Source organism: Bidens hawaiensis, unplaced genomic scaffold (genome assembly GCF_021521415.1).
Source record: "Bidens hawaiensis isolate Kalapana, Puna unplaced genomic scaffold, B.hawaiensis_p1.1 tig00005179_1, whole genome shotgun sequence".
NCBI lineage: Eukaryota > Viridiplantae > Streptophyta > Magnoliopsida > Asterales > Asteraceae > Bidens > Bidens hawaiensis.
Genome location: NW_027491332.1, coordinates 770,777 through 786,982, shown reverse-complemented (window position 1 = coordinate 786,982; position 16,206 = coordinate 770,777). Strand labels below are relative to the sequence as shown.

Here is a 16,206-nt window from a genome sequence, read left to right as displayed (position 1 = left end):
ATGTTTTACCATTGGGTTACCCCAGATAGCTGGCTTTATTCATTAGTCGTTAAAAAAAAAGAAAAAACTTTATTAAATTTTTATCATTTAGCTCAAGGCCATCTGGCTGACAATAAATATGAGTGACATTATTTAAAAAATGTTTTTTTTCTATAAAATGAAACTTAATCTTACAAGAGCCGATAGGGGTTTCCACTTCCTTTAAGCTTCTTCATATTATCTCACACTTAAAACTTAATTTCTCATTGATTTCATCTTATGTTACCCAAGACTTCAGTCTCGAGACCCCTTATGACACTTCATTTTGGTGCTTAGAGCTAGTAATTGGGTTTGGGAAAATAATGAGATGACATACACGTTTTGACAATATCTTTTAAGGACGATATTTGCAACAAATAAATAGTATCGGATATAATGTTGGCGTCTATCATATGTGATTACAAGAAACACCATAAACTGAAAGATTTTTCTTTGAAGCAATATTACCAGGATCCAAATTGGAAGCAATAGTAGTCAGCAGAAGATAATTGTCATATTTATGTAATAAACTTTTGTGGTATAGTGAAAATTCAACTAACAACCTCTAATAGGATCGTCGAAGAGCCTATACAAGCTCGCACGATTCACTATCTATAAATATTATACAACTTGTACAACTTTATATGTACATAATAACATCACATGACACGAAACATAAACAATCATGCTACAAGTCCCCGAAACTATTGGAATCGATGGCCACAATCTTAGGAACGCCAAATCTAGATGAATTGCCCCGGCTCTTGGAGGCAAACCTAGCACTTCCAATAAACAAGTCACCACTCTTGCTCTGAACAATCGGTTGATCGTCCTCCTTCTTCAAGTCACTCGGTGGCAAAAAACAGTCCATCGATAGACCTTTTATGTTAAAATCCACTTCCTCAATTGTCCAAACCTCTTCCATTTTTGTATGTGAATGGCTTTCGGAATCCTCCCCAAATCTGAACAACGAGACGGTGGTTTGACCACCGTGCGCGATGTTAACCCCATCGATGGTCCGGTAATCTTGGATCAAAGACTCCATGGTTGTCTCCCAAAACACACCATCACTTCCATGAGTGTTTATTCTTATTAGATGTGAGTCTTTAAGCTGGTACAAAAGACCTGTTCTTTGACTAAAATACCCCCAAATTGTGTGCTTCATTACTTCTACATTGCTACTACTTCTTAACTTTAATGTTTGAACCTCTGGTTCAAGCTTCAACACAAAGCAGTCTTCTCCATTAATTGTCTTCTCACCAATGCAAATTGCAATTGTGAACAAATTAGCTGTTGACTTTGGATCAAGACCCTGTCAAATAAAAAAGTTGACTTTTAAGCTTCACTTGACTTTAGTTACCAACATATTTAAACAATTCAGCTAAGACATATAACTATATAAGACGTGCTACACTTGAAGATATGGTAGGCTGATTGAAATGGGACCCACTTTTTAAAATTTAGACTACACAATATTGGGACCCACTTTTAGAAATTTAGACAAAGTTTACAATTGGGTATCAAAGACTTCGTAACCTTCTTTAGTCTTTACTTAAAAGTCAAAAGTTAACCAAACCCAAATGTTGACTATTTACTAATCAAACTGGTACAATTTTTTTTGAACAGCGAATGTTACTCTACGACTACTAACTTTTAAATTAATAAAACTAGTACCTGTAAAGAACGACGAAGAGGTCTAGGCGGGCCTCTAGATGCATGAGAATTATGCCACGGTGTCTGGCGCCACGCCACCTTCCCATCGCTGCCAGCGCTGATCTTATGACCAGAAACAACCAGTTCTAAAGACCAAAGGTCTGGCCTTTTTTGCCATAACACAAACCCACCCATCTCACCACCACCACCACCATTTTTAACGCTTTTGGCCTTCATCGCCTTACCACCACCGCAGCTCATGGTTACTCCGTCACCGGCGGTAAACTCAGACGCCACCATCTTTACCTTCCCTACCGCGTACATGCTGTCGACTAAATTCAACGCCTTTTCTCCTCCGGCCGCTGCTATATATTGTTGCACGATGTATTTAGCCATTGAAGACTCCTACATAAGTCAAATTCAGTTACCACTTAATAAGTTAATATATAATATATAACAATATTAAACATAATAAGCTTATAACATTTAATTACACTACTAGAGAAGAAGGTTTTTGTGAATAATTTTCATTTATAGTTTAATTTTGATATAATTTTTTTATATATATATCAAAGAATATATTTCAGACCTAGTCATACTTCATCGCTAATTCATTATCTTAACGAGAGATAATGGATGAAGTTAGGCACCCTAACGGCCAAAACCGCAATAAAATTTAAACATCCAGGTTCATTCGTCTAAAAGTTTTATTTTAGGCTGAAAAGACATAAACCAAAAAAGCAATTTACTCTTAATTATAAATAATAAATTTTCAACATTTTTTTCAATCTGAATTGCGACCAAAACTAAATGGTCGCAAAATCTGTGACCGTTTTACAACTCGAGCCTAATTTTGATACTTTTAATTTCGGTCACAAATTTTGTGACCATTTCTTTTGCAAAAATTTGCATAGCTTTCCAGTAGTGTTATAATAATAAAATTAAACTTACGATAGGATGATCTTGGATAGACGGCTTGATCAACGTGGGATGATCGGTAGAGACCAGAAGAGGTACAAGCGGAGCTCCAACGACTCCAAGCAAGAGCTGAATTTCGGCATTTCGACCACCATAATCAGGAAATTGGCGTAACTTATCATTAGAATAAGGTTTCATCCATGACTTCATGGTTTGCCAAGAGGTGATCATGTTGTTATTCAACTTGGTGTCATCAAAGCTTTCCTCCGGTATCGGGACTTCGAGGACGGTTTCGAGACCGTCTTCGTTGTCTAAGTTAGGGCATAAGGTTCTCATTGTTTTAGATAGATAGAGAATGAAAGTGAATATAAGAAGTAAGAAATGGGAAATGAAGAGTGTCTTGTATTCAAAGAGAAAGATAAAGCAAGGGGGAGTGACCATGGGCCGTCTTATAACGTGCCAACTCTTTGAGTAATGTACTAATGTCGTGTCCGCACGCTCAAACTTTTTCTCTCTCTTCTTGTTATCTTATAATAAATCAATCTTTATAAGATTGATGTTTTGATTGAGTGTTATATAAATTATTATCAACAAGCAAGTAATATGATGAATTATTATTTTAGTGATTGCTGACTGGCATTTTTTTTTATCCGACAACATAGGACTTGGTTGTAAAAATCCCCCCTTTGAGAGAACAAAATTATATATTCACTCACTTTTCAAGAGTTTTGTTGGATTTTCATAGGTTTATGTTAAAAAATTTTGGATTTATAGGGGCTTTGGAGATTTACTAAGTGCTTCTAAGCAAATAGCGAAAGTTATTTTTAAAAGCGTAAGGTTTAGCATTATGTCAAATAGTGATAACTTGAGGGTCATTCACCTTTGATTAAGTGAAAATGTCATACATCGGTTATTTTTTACGTCACTAAAGGTTGATTTGTGTGAATTCGATTGTGACCGTATACTTCGTTTATTTTGTCAGGACCGCCTAAAATATATATGTTGGCTGTCACATGTGTCTTTTATAAGCGAGGAATAAGAAGACACGGTCTTATGAATGATTTATAGGTGCCAATGGACATAGGCGATTTGTATTGACATGAATCGTTCCTTGGACCGAAACCTTATACCCCTTGGATTGAACCTACCCTTGAAATCCATACAACTTAAGAACCGAACCAAGATGAAGCGTCGCAACTCTTCAAGCTAGCAAACCAACACAAGCAGTTTACAACTATTCCAAAGCCGTATTTTGGCCATCAGCACACATTCATAATCACCACACGCACACGTAATGGTGGTTAGCACCCTTTAGAGTTCCTCACCTTTCGCAATGATTATGGAAACAATGATCAGTGAAAATTGTCATTCGTTTCTAGTTTCACCGTTCTTTTGTATAACATTGGAGGGAAAAAAACTATTTACCAAAACTCGGCCTAAATTATATACATTTGCTTGTATCATATCACTTTCAAAATATTCCTAGCTAACATCTTTTACATTTTATTATTCAAAGTTTAATGTGAAGTTGTATAATTGCAAATTTATTTTGTTCTGATGGACATATTTGTATGGGACCAGTGTCTTGTTTGGTGCCAATCAGGAACAACATTCATGATCCGGTTAAGGAAAATGGGGGGTTGGCGGTGGGTCGGAATACATTCGTATAATCCACTTTTTTGTCTTTTAGGTTGTTTAATCGGCGATTGGTTTGGCAGTTTGCATGGTTTTAATATACGTTCAATTATGTAATGCACGTTCTCATGATATTTTGTAGATTCAGGCAATGGAGGTTAAGCTTCCATCCAAAAATATATGACCAGGTGAATTGCCTTTTCATATTTATGTTTATTCCTCAATATCATTCATCAAAGGCTTTTTTAAGTTAATGAATAATAAAGAACACCATAATTATTTTAATAAAATGTACACAAATCTCATAAAAATACTCTGTAAACCAAATAGAGAAAATATATTAATAACCTTGTTACTATCAAAAGGTTGTAACCTGGTGGTATTAAGGTGTTCGTTTATTATAGGTGTTCATCCTATAATTAGTTGAAGGTTATATCTTTTTAATTACCTTAACGAATATTGGTGCAGAATTAGGGTTAGATTTTCCTAAACTTAATGTTGGCTTTACGTGTAATTGTGTTTATGTATTTATGTCTATTTTTTATCTTTGGTTTTTGTATGTTGCTTGTTTTGGAACCGAGGATCTTCGGACACAGCCTCTCGATCCTAATTATGTTCCACATTTTTTTAAATCTACCAATAACTAGCTATTGATGTGATTTACTTGATATGATTGTTGTTATTCTTATTGGTGGAGATGTAGAATTACAAGATTTGAAATTTTGAATGCACTTTGATTTATTTTTTAGCTTTTAGCTTATATTTATGTTTTCCTTTCTTATGTGGTGGTTTGAAAGATAAAATATAGAGTAATGGTAATCACGTACGTTAATATTTGTTTTATCAATTACAGATGTTGTCTAAAGTGTTTACCGAAGTGCATTTAATTCTTTGCAATAGTAAACCATAAAAAAGTTATTAAATATATAAGAAATAACTTTATAAATTACAAATGTTGTCTTTAGTGTTTATCACTTTATCAGTGTGTAACATGTTTAGTTTTTTTCAATAATAAATTTTAAAAAGTTGTTTCAATTATACTTGAAATAATTAAAAAAGTTGAGAAGGAGATCGATGATCTACTCATCTACCTATTCTTTTTCTTTCGGAAAGGAACGTCGGTTGCTATAAAAAGGTAAATTTATCATTTTATACGGATTTCTAACAGACTTTTTTATATAGTTTAAATTGGTTGAAAATATTTCAATCGCCTACGAATAGAATATATGTAAATTTGTGGTCAACTTAAAGTTAGAGCAATGCTCACATGATACTTCACTTAGACCATTAGGTTTTAGTATGTAAGTCTTGGGTTCAGTTTGATTTAAAAACTATAAATTCAATACAATAAATGACCGAAAATATGTATTTAGTTCAATATTGAAATTGAAGTCTTATTGGATTTTGATGGATACTAAACTAAGCAAATAACGTTTCACCATACTACCATTCTTGGAGTAGAAACTATATCTCTTACAATGATGTTAGTTAGAGTGTTTTTATCACTTTACACTATGTGAACTAACAAGGGTAAATGGTATCATAAAATTGATTGGAAATGACAATTGTTAGAAGCCATGAGTACAAAAACAACAAAAAAAATGGACAGATGTGGCAAAAGTATGTTATTTCATAGTAACTTAACAACCAACGGAGTCAGTGATTTATACTCAAATGTCAAGAAAATAAAACCACGAGATCAAAAATAACTAAAATAAAATTTGGAACAGAAATACAAAAGTAAGCAAACCACGTAAACTATTCTTTACAAAATAAACAACTTCTAGCTAGACAGTTAATAATTGTTTATATAATGTAACGTAAGAGTTAAATAATTTAAATAATACGTCAAAACATAATATTATGTCATCACTGGCAAATTTTATTGTCTAATAAAACCAGAATAAATAAAAAGCTAAAGCAAAATATTATTTTGTCTAGATTTTCACTTTGATTTTGTGAATCTGAACTCTGAACCAAAGAAATTTGTTAGATTCATTGGCCTCGATAATGATTAAGCCATTAAACACAACCTGGAACATAAATTAAACAATTGTGTATTGGCCTTCTGAAATCAGAATTGCATTATTCTTTTATAGAAAGCCGATGTATATTAGAAACAAAAGCGGACATCTCACAAGTAACACGAGGCTTAACAAGTACATACCAAAACAAAGAGAAAAAACGACAATGCATATGATGTACTACACCTCACAAGGGAAAACTAACAAAGTTAATTTCGCACCACCTCCTCCGTCCCATTGAAATTAGATAAAAAATCGTTGGTTAGATAATCAATTAGCATAAATGCTTACTTCTTTAATTTTTTTAGTTAGCTTATTAACTTATTGACATACATAGTCTGAGTATTTTAAATCAAAGTTATGATGTTGTCCATATGAAATAACATATGTTGAACCGTTTAGTTAATGAAATCATATTTAACAGAAGCGTAATTTTGTCAACGAGTAAAGTTAGATAAAGGGCTTTTGGCCTTGTGGCATAAAAATATTCGATAACATTTGTTTTTTTAACGAGTAAGGGTTCAAATCTTGTTGGTTACAAATAAAAAAATAAAATAAAAATGTATTAAAACAAATTTAGATGAAATGTTATAAAAGACACTTATGAACAAGGAAATGTCACGCCAAATTTTATAAACTTAATCATATATCACAAATGTCCCTTTTATCATAACCCTATTAGATTCTTTTATCAAACTTTCTAAAAAAAATCCAAAGTGGATATGTTAAAAATATAATTAAAAGGCATAAAAGGAAAAAGTGATTGATCCAGTTGGACATTCCATGTGATTTTATCGCCTATGAAACGTCATGACTTGGAACTTGAAAGTAAACAAAATCCAACCACAACTAGGAAAATAAACGCTAAGCGTCCAACAACCAAATTGCAATCCAAACAAAATTCTTAAAACTTATTTTTGAAAATAAAAATAAAATCTATAAAAAATAAGTTGCTCTGTTCAAGCATAGCCGGCTTATGCTCGCATTGTAAAAAGTAAAAAATAATGTTACGTAACAAAAAAAAATAATTTATTAGTGCATTTTTAGATTAGTCGAACTTTTTTATGTACATACTACAGACAATTTGTGTCATTGAATTTATTCGTAAAAAAGATACACTGACATAAAATCTTGTAAAGTACCTATATAATTTTCGGAGTTGCTAAAGCCTAAGATTGTATTTGTCTTATAAAAACATATACATTTTACTAGTTTAGCACCTTATAAAATGCATAAAATCTAGTTAACTATACAACCATTATGGTTGTCATGAGGTTCTTAAGCACTCGTTGTAGTTTGTAGTGATATAGACAATCTTGTTAAGTAACTAACTCTTCTCAATTCCAACGCCTTATGATTTCAACTTTCAGTAACTAGCATATCTTGATCGAAACGATTGATATGCTAATGTCGCTCAACATATTCATCCATTTTGATTGCACTTGGTGGACGGTACGATCTCTTGCTTCACTTTCTTACACAAAATAGTTGAACACTCGTTTTAAAAAATTAAAGGCACTTTCTTGCACAAACACATGTCTTTGCCAACGTCACATCTTCTTGGTAGTTCCACGCCCGCGTCCTACTTCGACCATTCCATTTGGGAACAAGTTCCATGCTTTTATCTTTGCAGAGAAAAAATGTGTAGCATGTTTAAATTACTTGTAAAATGTGTAAAAAGGGAGTGGAGAATAGTGTTTTTATATTTATGATGTGAACACTAAGTGACCCCGACAGATTAAGGAAAATCTTGGGGTTAAGTAGATGTTTTCCACGAGGGTTAGGTCCGGCAAAGATGGTTATTCTTCTCCACCTGAAAACAGACACCGTGAGCTCGTCACTGAGAAGGGGGGGGGTTCCTCCTTGTGACCACCCTCCGGCGTGAGAATCAGACTAGATTGCTCTGAATATAAGTGTATATAGAGAGAAATAGCTAGAGAGAAGATGATGATACCGTTCCAAGGTGTTGGAGTATTTATAGCCGAAGGTAGGTTTCCAAGCAGGTACGACCAGCTGTATATAATATTCCTTTTCCACCAACTATGGGCTACGTTCGTGCCACGATGGGAGTTGGTGGGTAGGCAGCGGCTGATAGCGACATTTTGTACTGGAGCGTGCTCCTCCTCGTACTATTGTCGGTGAGCTGTCACCCTTTGATTGGTTCATGGGTCGCTTTTATCAGATCTTGTCTATTTGTCCATACCTTGGTAGGTATAGTACAAAAGATCTTCTGGAAGCGTACGGACTGGCTCTTTTGGGCAGGAATATTCCCGCCCTGCTCATTCCTTCTTCAGGTGACATTACTGAAATATAAGAGTTAGTGCCTTATGCGTGTAGCCTTACTGTTAGTGCGGGTAGCCTTCCTTCTTAGCTTGTACCCACAGCTGCGGGAACAGGCAGGGTACTGTACCAAGGGAGGCTTTCCTGCGGGGACAGCTGGCTTACTGCGTGTAAGGTCTTCATCTCTCTGAGCATGGTGGGTCCTGCGGATCCAGTTGGTCTTTGCGCAGACGTACCTCTTCAAGGTGAGTATTGCGGGTCCAACTGGGCTTTGCGGGGACCTACCTCTTCAAGTCCCCCCAGTCCATTGTTCTTCTCATGAATTTTTAATAAGTGAGGTGAACTTTTGGACTTTAAGCAGGGGGTTTTGAAAAGGAGGTTTTCGTTTTTTAAAGTTTTCCGTGGGGATTCTTCCCACAGTTTTCCTAATGTCACTTGCAGAAATTCCCGACTTTTCTGCCTGATCTTTGGGTATGATGCGGGTAGGTGTATAACATGTTCGCAAGTCGGGAGCGTTGAGTTTCACTTGTGTAGATTCTCCACGAGGTTTTGGTAGTTTTAGACATAGTGATCAGTTATGTTAAACAACCAATTCCACCTTGGAGCTTCAAACAATCTAGTTCTCAACGTTCCCGCCATGCGGGGGTGTTATTTCTCTTTTCGCAAGCATGGCCCATAAGATCCTTCTTGGTTTCAATTCTCTGCAAGTGCTAAGTATGTGAAGGGTTTCGCCTTGACACTGTACCCGCACTTGTCTTACGGTTTCCTGCTTTCCAAGGTAAGGGGGTATATTCCCTCTTATTTTTGAATCTTTTTGAATCTTTTTGGAATTCGGAGAGTTGGTGAAAGAATAAGGACAATCCAAACGGTTGAAGGGACGTTGGCGTCTTCTGACGGTTTCAGGACGTGCAGGAAGTTATGACGACGTGACAGCATGTGGTCAATCAGGACGCTTTTTCAGGCGCGTGGGCGCGAGTTTTATGGCACATGCCCTTTTGACACCTGTTGCCAGCTTGCTTTATCCACACGTGTCGCCGTGTCATTGCTCCTGCGCCCTCTCTCTCATCCGCATTAAATTCATCGCATTCATTGCGATGAGTATATAAGGGGGGATAGGGTGTATTTCATCCATCATCTTCACTTCACTCTCCTTTTCCTTTTAAGCGATTTCCGGCGAATACTCATCTTTTCCGGCGAGCATTCTCCTGAAACCGCTTTCTTAACACTAAAAAATGTCTTCTTTTACTCATGACCCAGAGGTTAACGTCGAGGAGTCCGACGTTTACCTCGAGAACCTGACGTCTACGTCCGATAAGGACGATAAGAGTACTGCTGGCGAGTGTTAGTGTACTCTTTCTGTCGATGTATACCATTACATCGTCAAGAAGTTCATGCTAGAGCCTTATGAGCCTGAGTTTCCGGAGGCCAACCAGACGGTGTACGATGCCCCTAAGGGCAAGATAGGGGTTTATGCTTCGTTCTTCTTATATGGGAATCTAATATTCCCATTAATGAAGTTCGTGTACCTTGTTTTGGAGAAACACGGTGTTCATTTGACGGAGGTGCACCCAATGGCAATTGCCAAAGTTCGCCATTTCGAATGGGTGTGCCGTATTTTGGGTATCGAGCCTCGCGTCGACCGCCTGATGACCTTCTACACTTGGAGGTGCATCCAGGGTTGGTATACCCTTGTTACTCGGATCAAGGGTTTGAAGATCTGCGCTACTGAGCGTAGTCTTCGTTCTTGGAAGCGGGAGTTTTTCTACATTTCCGCTCGTGTCGTCCCCATCGCGATGACGTTCAAGAATGGGAGGGCACTTCCTAACCTTCACGCCTCCAACTAACAGGAGACGGAATGGTTCACCAAGATCTCCCAGGTTCAGACTCCGGTTATCGCTTCGCGGAGTCTGGGATGGTGATGCTTGGGATGAGCCGCGTGTGGAAGGATGCCGGGTCTGGGACGCCGAAAATACCCATCGTTCTCGAATACGGTTTGAACTATCTTCCTTTTGGTACGCCCCGTCTTTTGTGTTGGTTTAGGGTTTTCCTTCTAACATTTTTATCGTTTTTATTTCAGAGGGGAATGACTTACAGTCGCTCTTGCACCCGCGGGAGACTGGTGGTCCCGCACGGTTGGGTACTCGTGAACTCGATGAGAACGAGTTGCCCATTTTGGAGAAGACTGCGGATAGATTCGTGGAGGTCTACCCGCCAGGCCACGAGATTTTAAGCGCCACTCGGCCATGTAAGGAGTTCTTTAATCCTCGTCCTCTCCATGCTCAAACTTCTGCTGGAATTCTTCTGATCTTGTCATCTTCTGATGAGGGATCCGCAGATGGGCCTTTTATCGTGAGGAAGAAAAAGGCGGCTGGCGTGAAGGGCAAGACGAAGGTTGCTACTTTCGTTGACCTGGGGAATCAGTCTGATTCCGAGACTGAAAGTGAGGAGACGGGGGGGAACCTTGGTGGTGACGAAACTATTGTCTCAGAGGTTGAGACAACGGCTGTCACTTCCGAGCCGCCAAGCGTTGCGAAGATAACTGGCGTGAAGAGGCCAGTTTCTTCGGGTCCATCCCGCCTGTCAGAGCTTTCAAGATCAAGAAAACCAGTAATTATACTTTTTGTGTACCTTCTCCGCATTTCCTTCCGCCTTTGTTTTTTATATCTTTGGTTTTTCTTCGTGCAGGAGTGGACTTATCTGCTTTCGAGAGCGGTGCGGGAGGAAGCGGTTCAGGACCCACGAAGATAGGTTTGGTCAACCTATCCGAGGCGATGACCCAGGCGGCTGCGCCTGTTTCTGGTACTGGTCCAGTTGCTCATACTGTTGAAGCAACTGTTCCGGTTATGACGTCATCTCCGCCGGCCGTCAGTGCCATCTTTATCACGTCATTCACCGGACCGGCGGTGACTTTTTCTGCGAGCTCATCTGCGGCGGCTACCACGGTTATGAGTTCATCTCAAATGAGTTCATCTCCGATGGTCTCTACCTCAGTGGCTTCTACAGCGTCACTTTCGGCGTCAACGACTACCTCGTCTTTGGCCGGTTCTTCAGGTATGTTTAGAGTTGGGACCTCTAGACTTACCTCTGTTGATGAGGGAGTCCAATCTTTGCCTCCTTCCCATCTCCTTGACCTCTTGGATGGATATCCTTTAGGTTCGGGTGATGGGTTTAGCGGCTATCGGCCTGTTATCGACCCTACAGGTGCGTGGGGTTACTTTGGCATGTTATCCATCCTTGTCATTTTTTCCTAACTGTTTTTTGTTTTTGCAGTTTCGGATTCCAATGAGGTTTATGCTCCAAGGTGGAATATCCGCCGGGGAACAACCCTCCGGACGGCTGCAGACTGCGTCGATTGGGCGCGCCATGCCGCTCCAAGCGGTGCATTGGGGGAGGCAATGGCTAGCTACCCGGAGGGCAGGTTGTCCAACGAGCTCCGAATTCTACTCGCCCGGATTCAGCCGCGTGTCAAATTACTTTGCCGTGAAAACGACAAGTTAAGGACTGTGCGTAGCTTGGAGGGGTCTCAGGTGCGATCGCTGCGGGAGGAGAACAAGAAGCTTGCCGCCACCGCTGCTGAGAAAGAGAAGGCCTTCAAGGACCTTGAGGCCGAAATCCAGGCCAGGCATGAGGCCCGTTCCAAGGCTACCCAAGCTGTTAACGAACAGTTTAGGTTGGCCAAGGAAACTGCGCGTAATGCAACTGAAAGGGCTACCAAAGCTGAAGCTGTTGCTGAGCCTCTACGCGCTGAAAATGAAGAATTAAAAGCTAAACTGGAGAGGCTTCAGCAGGCTCATGAGGCTTTGGCTTTGGAGGATGCCAAGAAGCTACAGGAGCTTTTGGATCAGAAGGGTGTGCTTGATCGCACTGAGCGCAAGCTTAAAAGCGTTGAGGAGGCTGCTGCCAAGGAAGTGCTGCTTGCCAACTTAAACATGAATGAAGCAGAACGCGCACGCGATCAAGCTCACGCTACCCTTCAAGAGGCTCTGTCCAGTAAGGATTGGCTTCTACGAGAAGCATTGCCGCAGGTACGCATAGCTCCATTATTCTTTGCTTTTTGCTTTTTTCTTTATACTTAGAATTTTTTTTTTTTTGTAGGTTGTGCATCGGATTTTCGTGAACACATCCTATGATGATGCCATGAGTGCAGCCCTCAACGCTTCTCATGAGGATGGAGAGAAAGCTGGTTTCTTGCTTGGTCTAGGATTTGCAGAGAAAGGCATCCCGTCTTCCAAATTTCCTCTACACGATGTTGACACTGAAGCTGCCTACGACCAAGCTGTGAACCAGTATGCTGCTTTCTCTCATCCGGTTGTGAAGAAGGTGAACGAAGTTGCTGCTGCTGATGACGGGCTAGCTGTTCTCAAATCTTTCCTTGAGCAGCCGCAGCCAACTGATGGTGCGGGTTCAAGTGGGTTTGGAGGGAGTGGTCCCGAAGCCTGAATCTTGAGATTCCTCCCAGCCGTTAGGATAGATTTGTATTTTTTGTAGGTGGGTAGATACCTGGCCATTTTGTAATGTTTGAACAGCTTTTAATGTGAATATAAATGTTTTGTTAACGCCTTCCCTTATAACATTATATGATTTTTTCATGCATATTTTAGTTTAACTTAGCAATTTTCTAAGTGTTTTGAATAAGTTAACTTTTCGACGCGTGTCAGATAATAGGTTAATGTTCTGTTTCCTCTATCATGATTGTGCGGGTAGGACCGTCACTTTCACTTAGTAGGATGACCAAACTTCATCTATGTCTGACCTGCGTGAAGGTTTTCCTCATCTTCCCCTTAGAAATTTTTGCTGTTTTTGTGTTTATGCGGGTTGTGCCGCTTTCCACACGCAACGACTTACTTCCTCCCTCACTTATTTATGTGGTGAATACCGGCATATCACTGTGGTCAGTTCATAAGTATAAAGGTAAGGCTATCAACATCAATGTGATAAGGAGAATCATTTCCATTAGAAGTGGCTCTAGGCCTGTTCGTTACAAGTTTGGAATTGATCTACATGTAGCATATGCGTAATTGAGCTCCATTCCATGTTCTTGGGATGGGGGTGCCATCGAGCCTTTCGAGCCGGTATGCGCCCTTTCCCAGAACTTCTTTAATAATGTATGACCCTTCCCAGACCGGGGCCAGCTTTCCTGGGCGCTCCTGGTTCGAAGCCTCGTTGTTACGCAGTATGTAGTCTCCTACATTGAAGTTGCAGAGTTTCACCCGCGTGTTGTAGTACTTTTGCATTTGTCGCTTGTAGTTCTCTTCACGCGTTGCGGCTAAGTCTCTACGCTCTTCGGTTAGCATAAGGTCTAACCTGTTGGAATTACGTATGCCCGAGACACATACTTATACTAATGTGGCTAACTGTGTTTGATCCAAGTCGGGTCATACCCAATAACAAGCTAGACAACACCAAATGTATTCTTTTAATGATTTGATCATTTAAACGAATACCGAACACTAAGTATTTAGAAAATTGGTTTTCTAAACAAACACACTTGAGGATTTAAATAAATTATCTAGATAATTTGTTTATATAAATTAATTATTTAATTGGTTAAATAATTATATAAATGTATGTACATTTTATAAAAATGAGTTTTATAAAATGAATGGAGATGTTTTAATGGTTAAAACAAAACAAAAAAAAAATAATAATAATAATAATAACCGTCCACCCCATGTGGGTGGAGGTTTTTGGTCCAATCAAAAGCCTTGTCTTCTTAAGTTGACCACTTGATAAACCTCCATTCACAACACATGCATTTGTGTCTTGTTTTTGAATCCTTTCAAGTGTATTCAAGCTTCAAAATCTCTCTCTTCCTCTCTAATAAACTCACGGCAGCAGCAGCAGAAAAAAAGAGAGCTTGGTGAGCTTGTTTTGTGTTCATAAATCCTAGCAAAACAACTTGGTGTTGTCACAAATAGCTTGGGGTATCATACTCTTGAGGTCTTCTTCTTTGGAGGCTTGTCATTCATCCACCATCCCCTTCAACAACCCACTTGTTCTTCTAAAGGTAGAAGAAGGTACAATTTACATTTTGTGAGCATCTTGTTCTTGTAATTTTGATCCTTGGCTTCGGGTTTTAGTTTTAACATAATGGTATGTTCATTAACAAGTTTTAAAATCTAAGCTTCCGTTGCGTTTTCTTGTTAAATATGGTTAACTTGAACTTTGATAATCTTGTATAAAGCCCAACAATGGCATCAAGAGCCGGTTACAAGGACTTATGCTCCCTACATGTTCATAGATTTCGGGTTTTTTCATGGGTGAAAAAGGGAGGTCCGAAAATTTGGTGGATTTTACCCCTCATGGTTTTGTAAGATCTTGACATGCATGGAAAGATCTTAGGAAACCATTTAACATTTGGATGTTGAAATATCAAAATTGTAAAATTTTGGGGGGAGTGGCCGTAGCCTCTTGGGGGGGGGGGGGGGCCGATTCTTTTTTGGGGGTATTTGGGCATTGGTTGCTTAGGTTGCATGCTTAGAACATTTGGTATGTTTGATTGTGTCATAACCGAAACCTAGACCTTGGATGTGTTGATTGTTGTTTGTGTATGTTGATTATGTTTATTATTCAATATGGTTGTAATAATTCATAATCTTAGGCTTGTGTAATTTATTTATTCATAAATTGGTATGTAATAAATAGATTAGTTGCATTTTCCTTTTTTTTAGAAAAATATGTATTAGGATACATTTTGTAAAAATTGAAGATGCAAGAATTGGTGGATTTGGGCCTTGGACCGAAATTTTGGGCTTGTTGGGCCTCACCGGCCCATCATGGGATTCAAGCCCATTAGGCCCATAAATTTCACTCTTGGGCCCAAGAAGACTTTTGGAAGTTTGGAGCCCATTAACAAGCCCAACAAGAACACAACAACTTGGAGAGGATACTTGAAGCATTTGGATGCAAGGTCAAGTGGGAGTCAACATTCCATCCTTGTGTCATGTTTTGTCCCTTAGGTGTGACTTATGACCTATACTTGTTTCGGCTAACAAGTATGGTCAAATTTAGCGGTTTTCGGTTATGACTATATTTTGCATGTGTATGCTTGGTTGTTTGTTTTACTTAATGTAATGTGTGGTTGATAGATATTAGGATATCCAAACCGTCACATAGGAACGACAACAAGCATAAAACGGGTTCTAATATATATTTGGTAATATCGCGTCAATTAGTTTAATTAAATGGGTTTATTAAAACTAAGCGATCACTCACCTATAATAAAATTGGTTTTATTATAACTAGAACCTTGAAAATTGGTTTTCAAAATCGCCATATTTCTAAATGCATGTTAGGATATGGCATAATGTTTTTCAACTAGAATATTTGAAAAATTTAAAATCCCTTTTTTCATAATTACCAAAGAAACAAGTCTAACACCATCCTTTTGTATGACACTTAACGTATTAGGAAACTTTTAATGGGATAAAGGTCACCTAACCATTTTGAGCAAACTAATATACTTAGGGTAATATTAACATATTTGTGGGATAAAGGTCACCTAACCACTTGTATGTTAATCTTACATGTTTATACAAGTAGGACGACTTGAATTGGAAACCATGTGATAAAGGTCACCTAAGCATGGGATCCAATGGTGTTGATGGGATAAACATGCCAACACGAAATAAGGATTTCGAATGGTCCCATACCTCTAGAAGTTGCAAAGGGTTGCAAT

The 16,206-nt window shown here is 38.7% G+C and overlaps 1 protein-coding gene across 1 annotated transcript; it reads right to left on the bottom strand.

Moving 5' to 3' along the window:
• Positions 1-126: 126 nt before the first annotated feature.
• On the bottom strand, positions 127-3,008 carry LOC143629203 (uncharacterized). The gene is made up of 3 exons (XM_077098539.1): positions 2,623-3,008; positions 1,693-2,076; positions 127-1,330 (listed from the first exon to the last, which is right to left on the bottom strand). The coding sequence occupies exons 1-3, from the start codon at positions 2,923-2,925 to the stop codon at positions 707-709; spliced, it is 1,311 nt and encodes a 436-aa protein (XP_076954654.1). The 5' UTR covers positions 2,926-3,008; the 3' UTR covers positions 127-706.
• Positions 3,009-16,206: the final 13,198 nt, after the last annotated feature.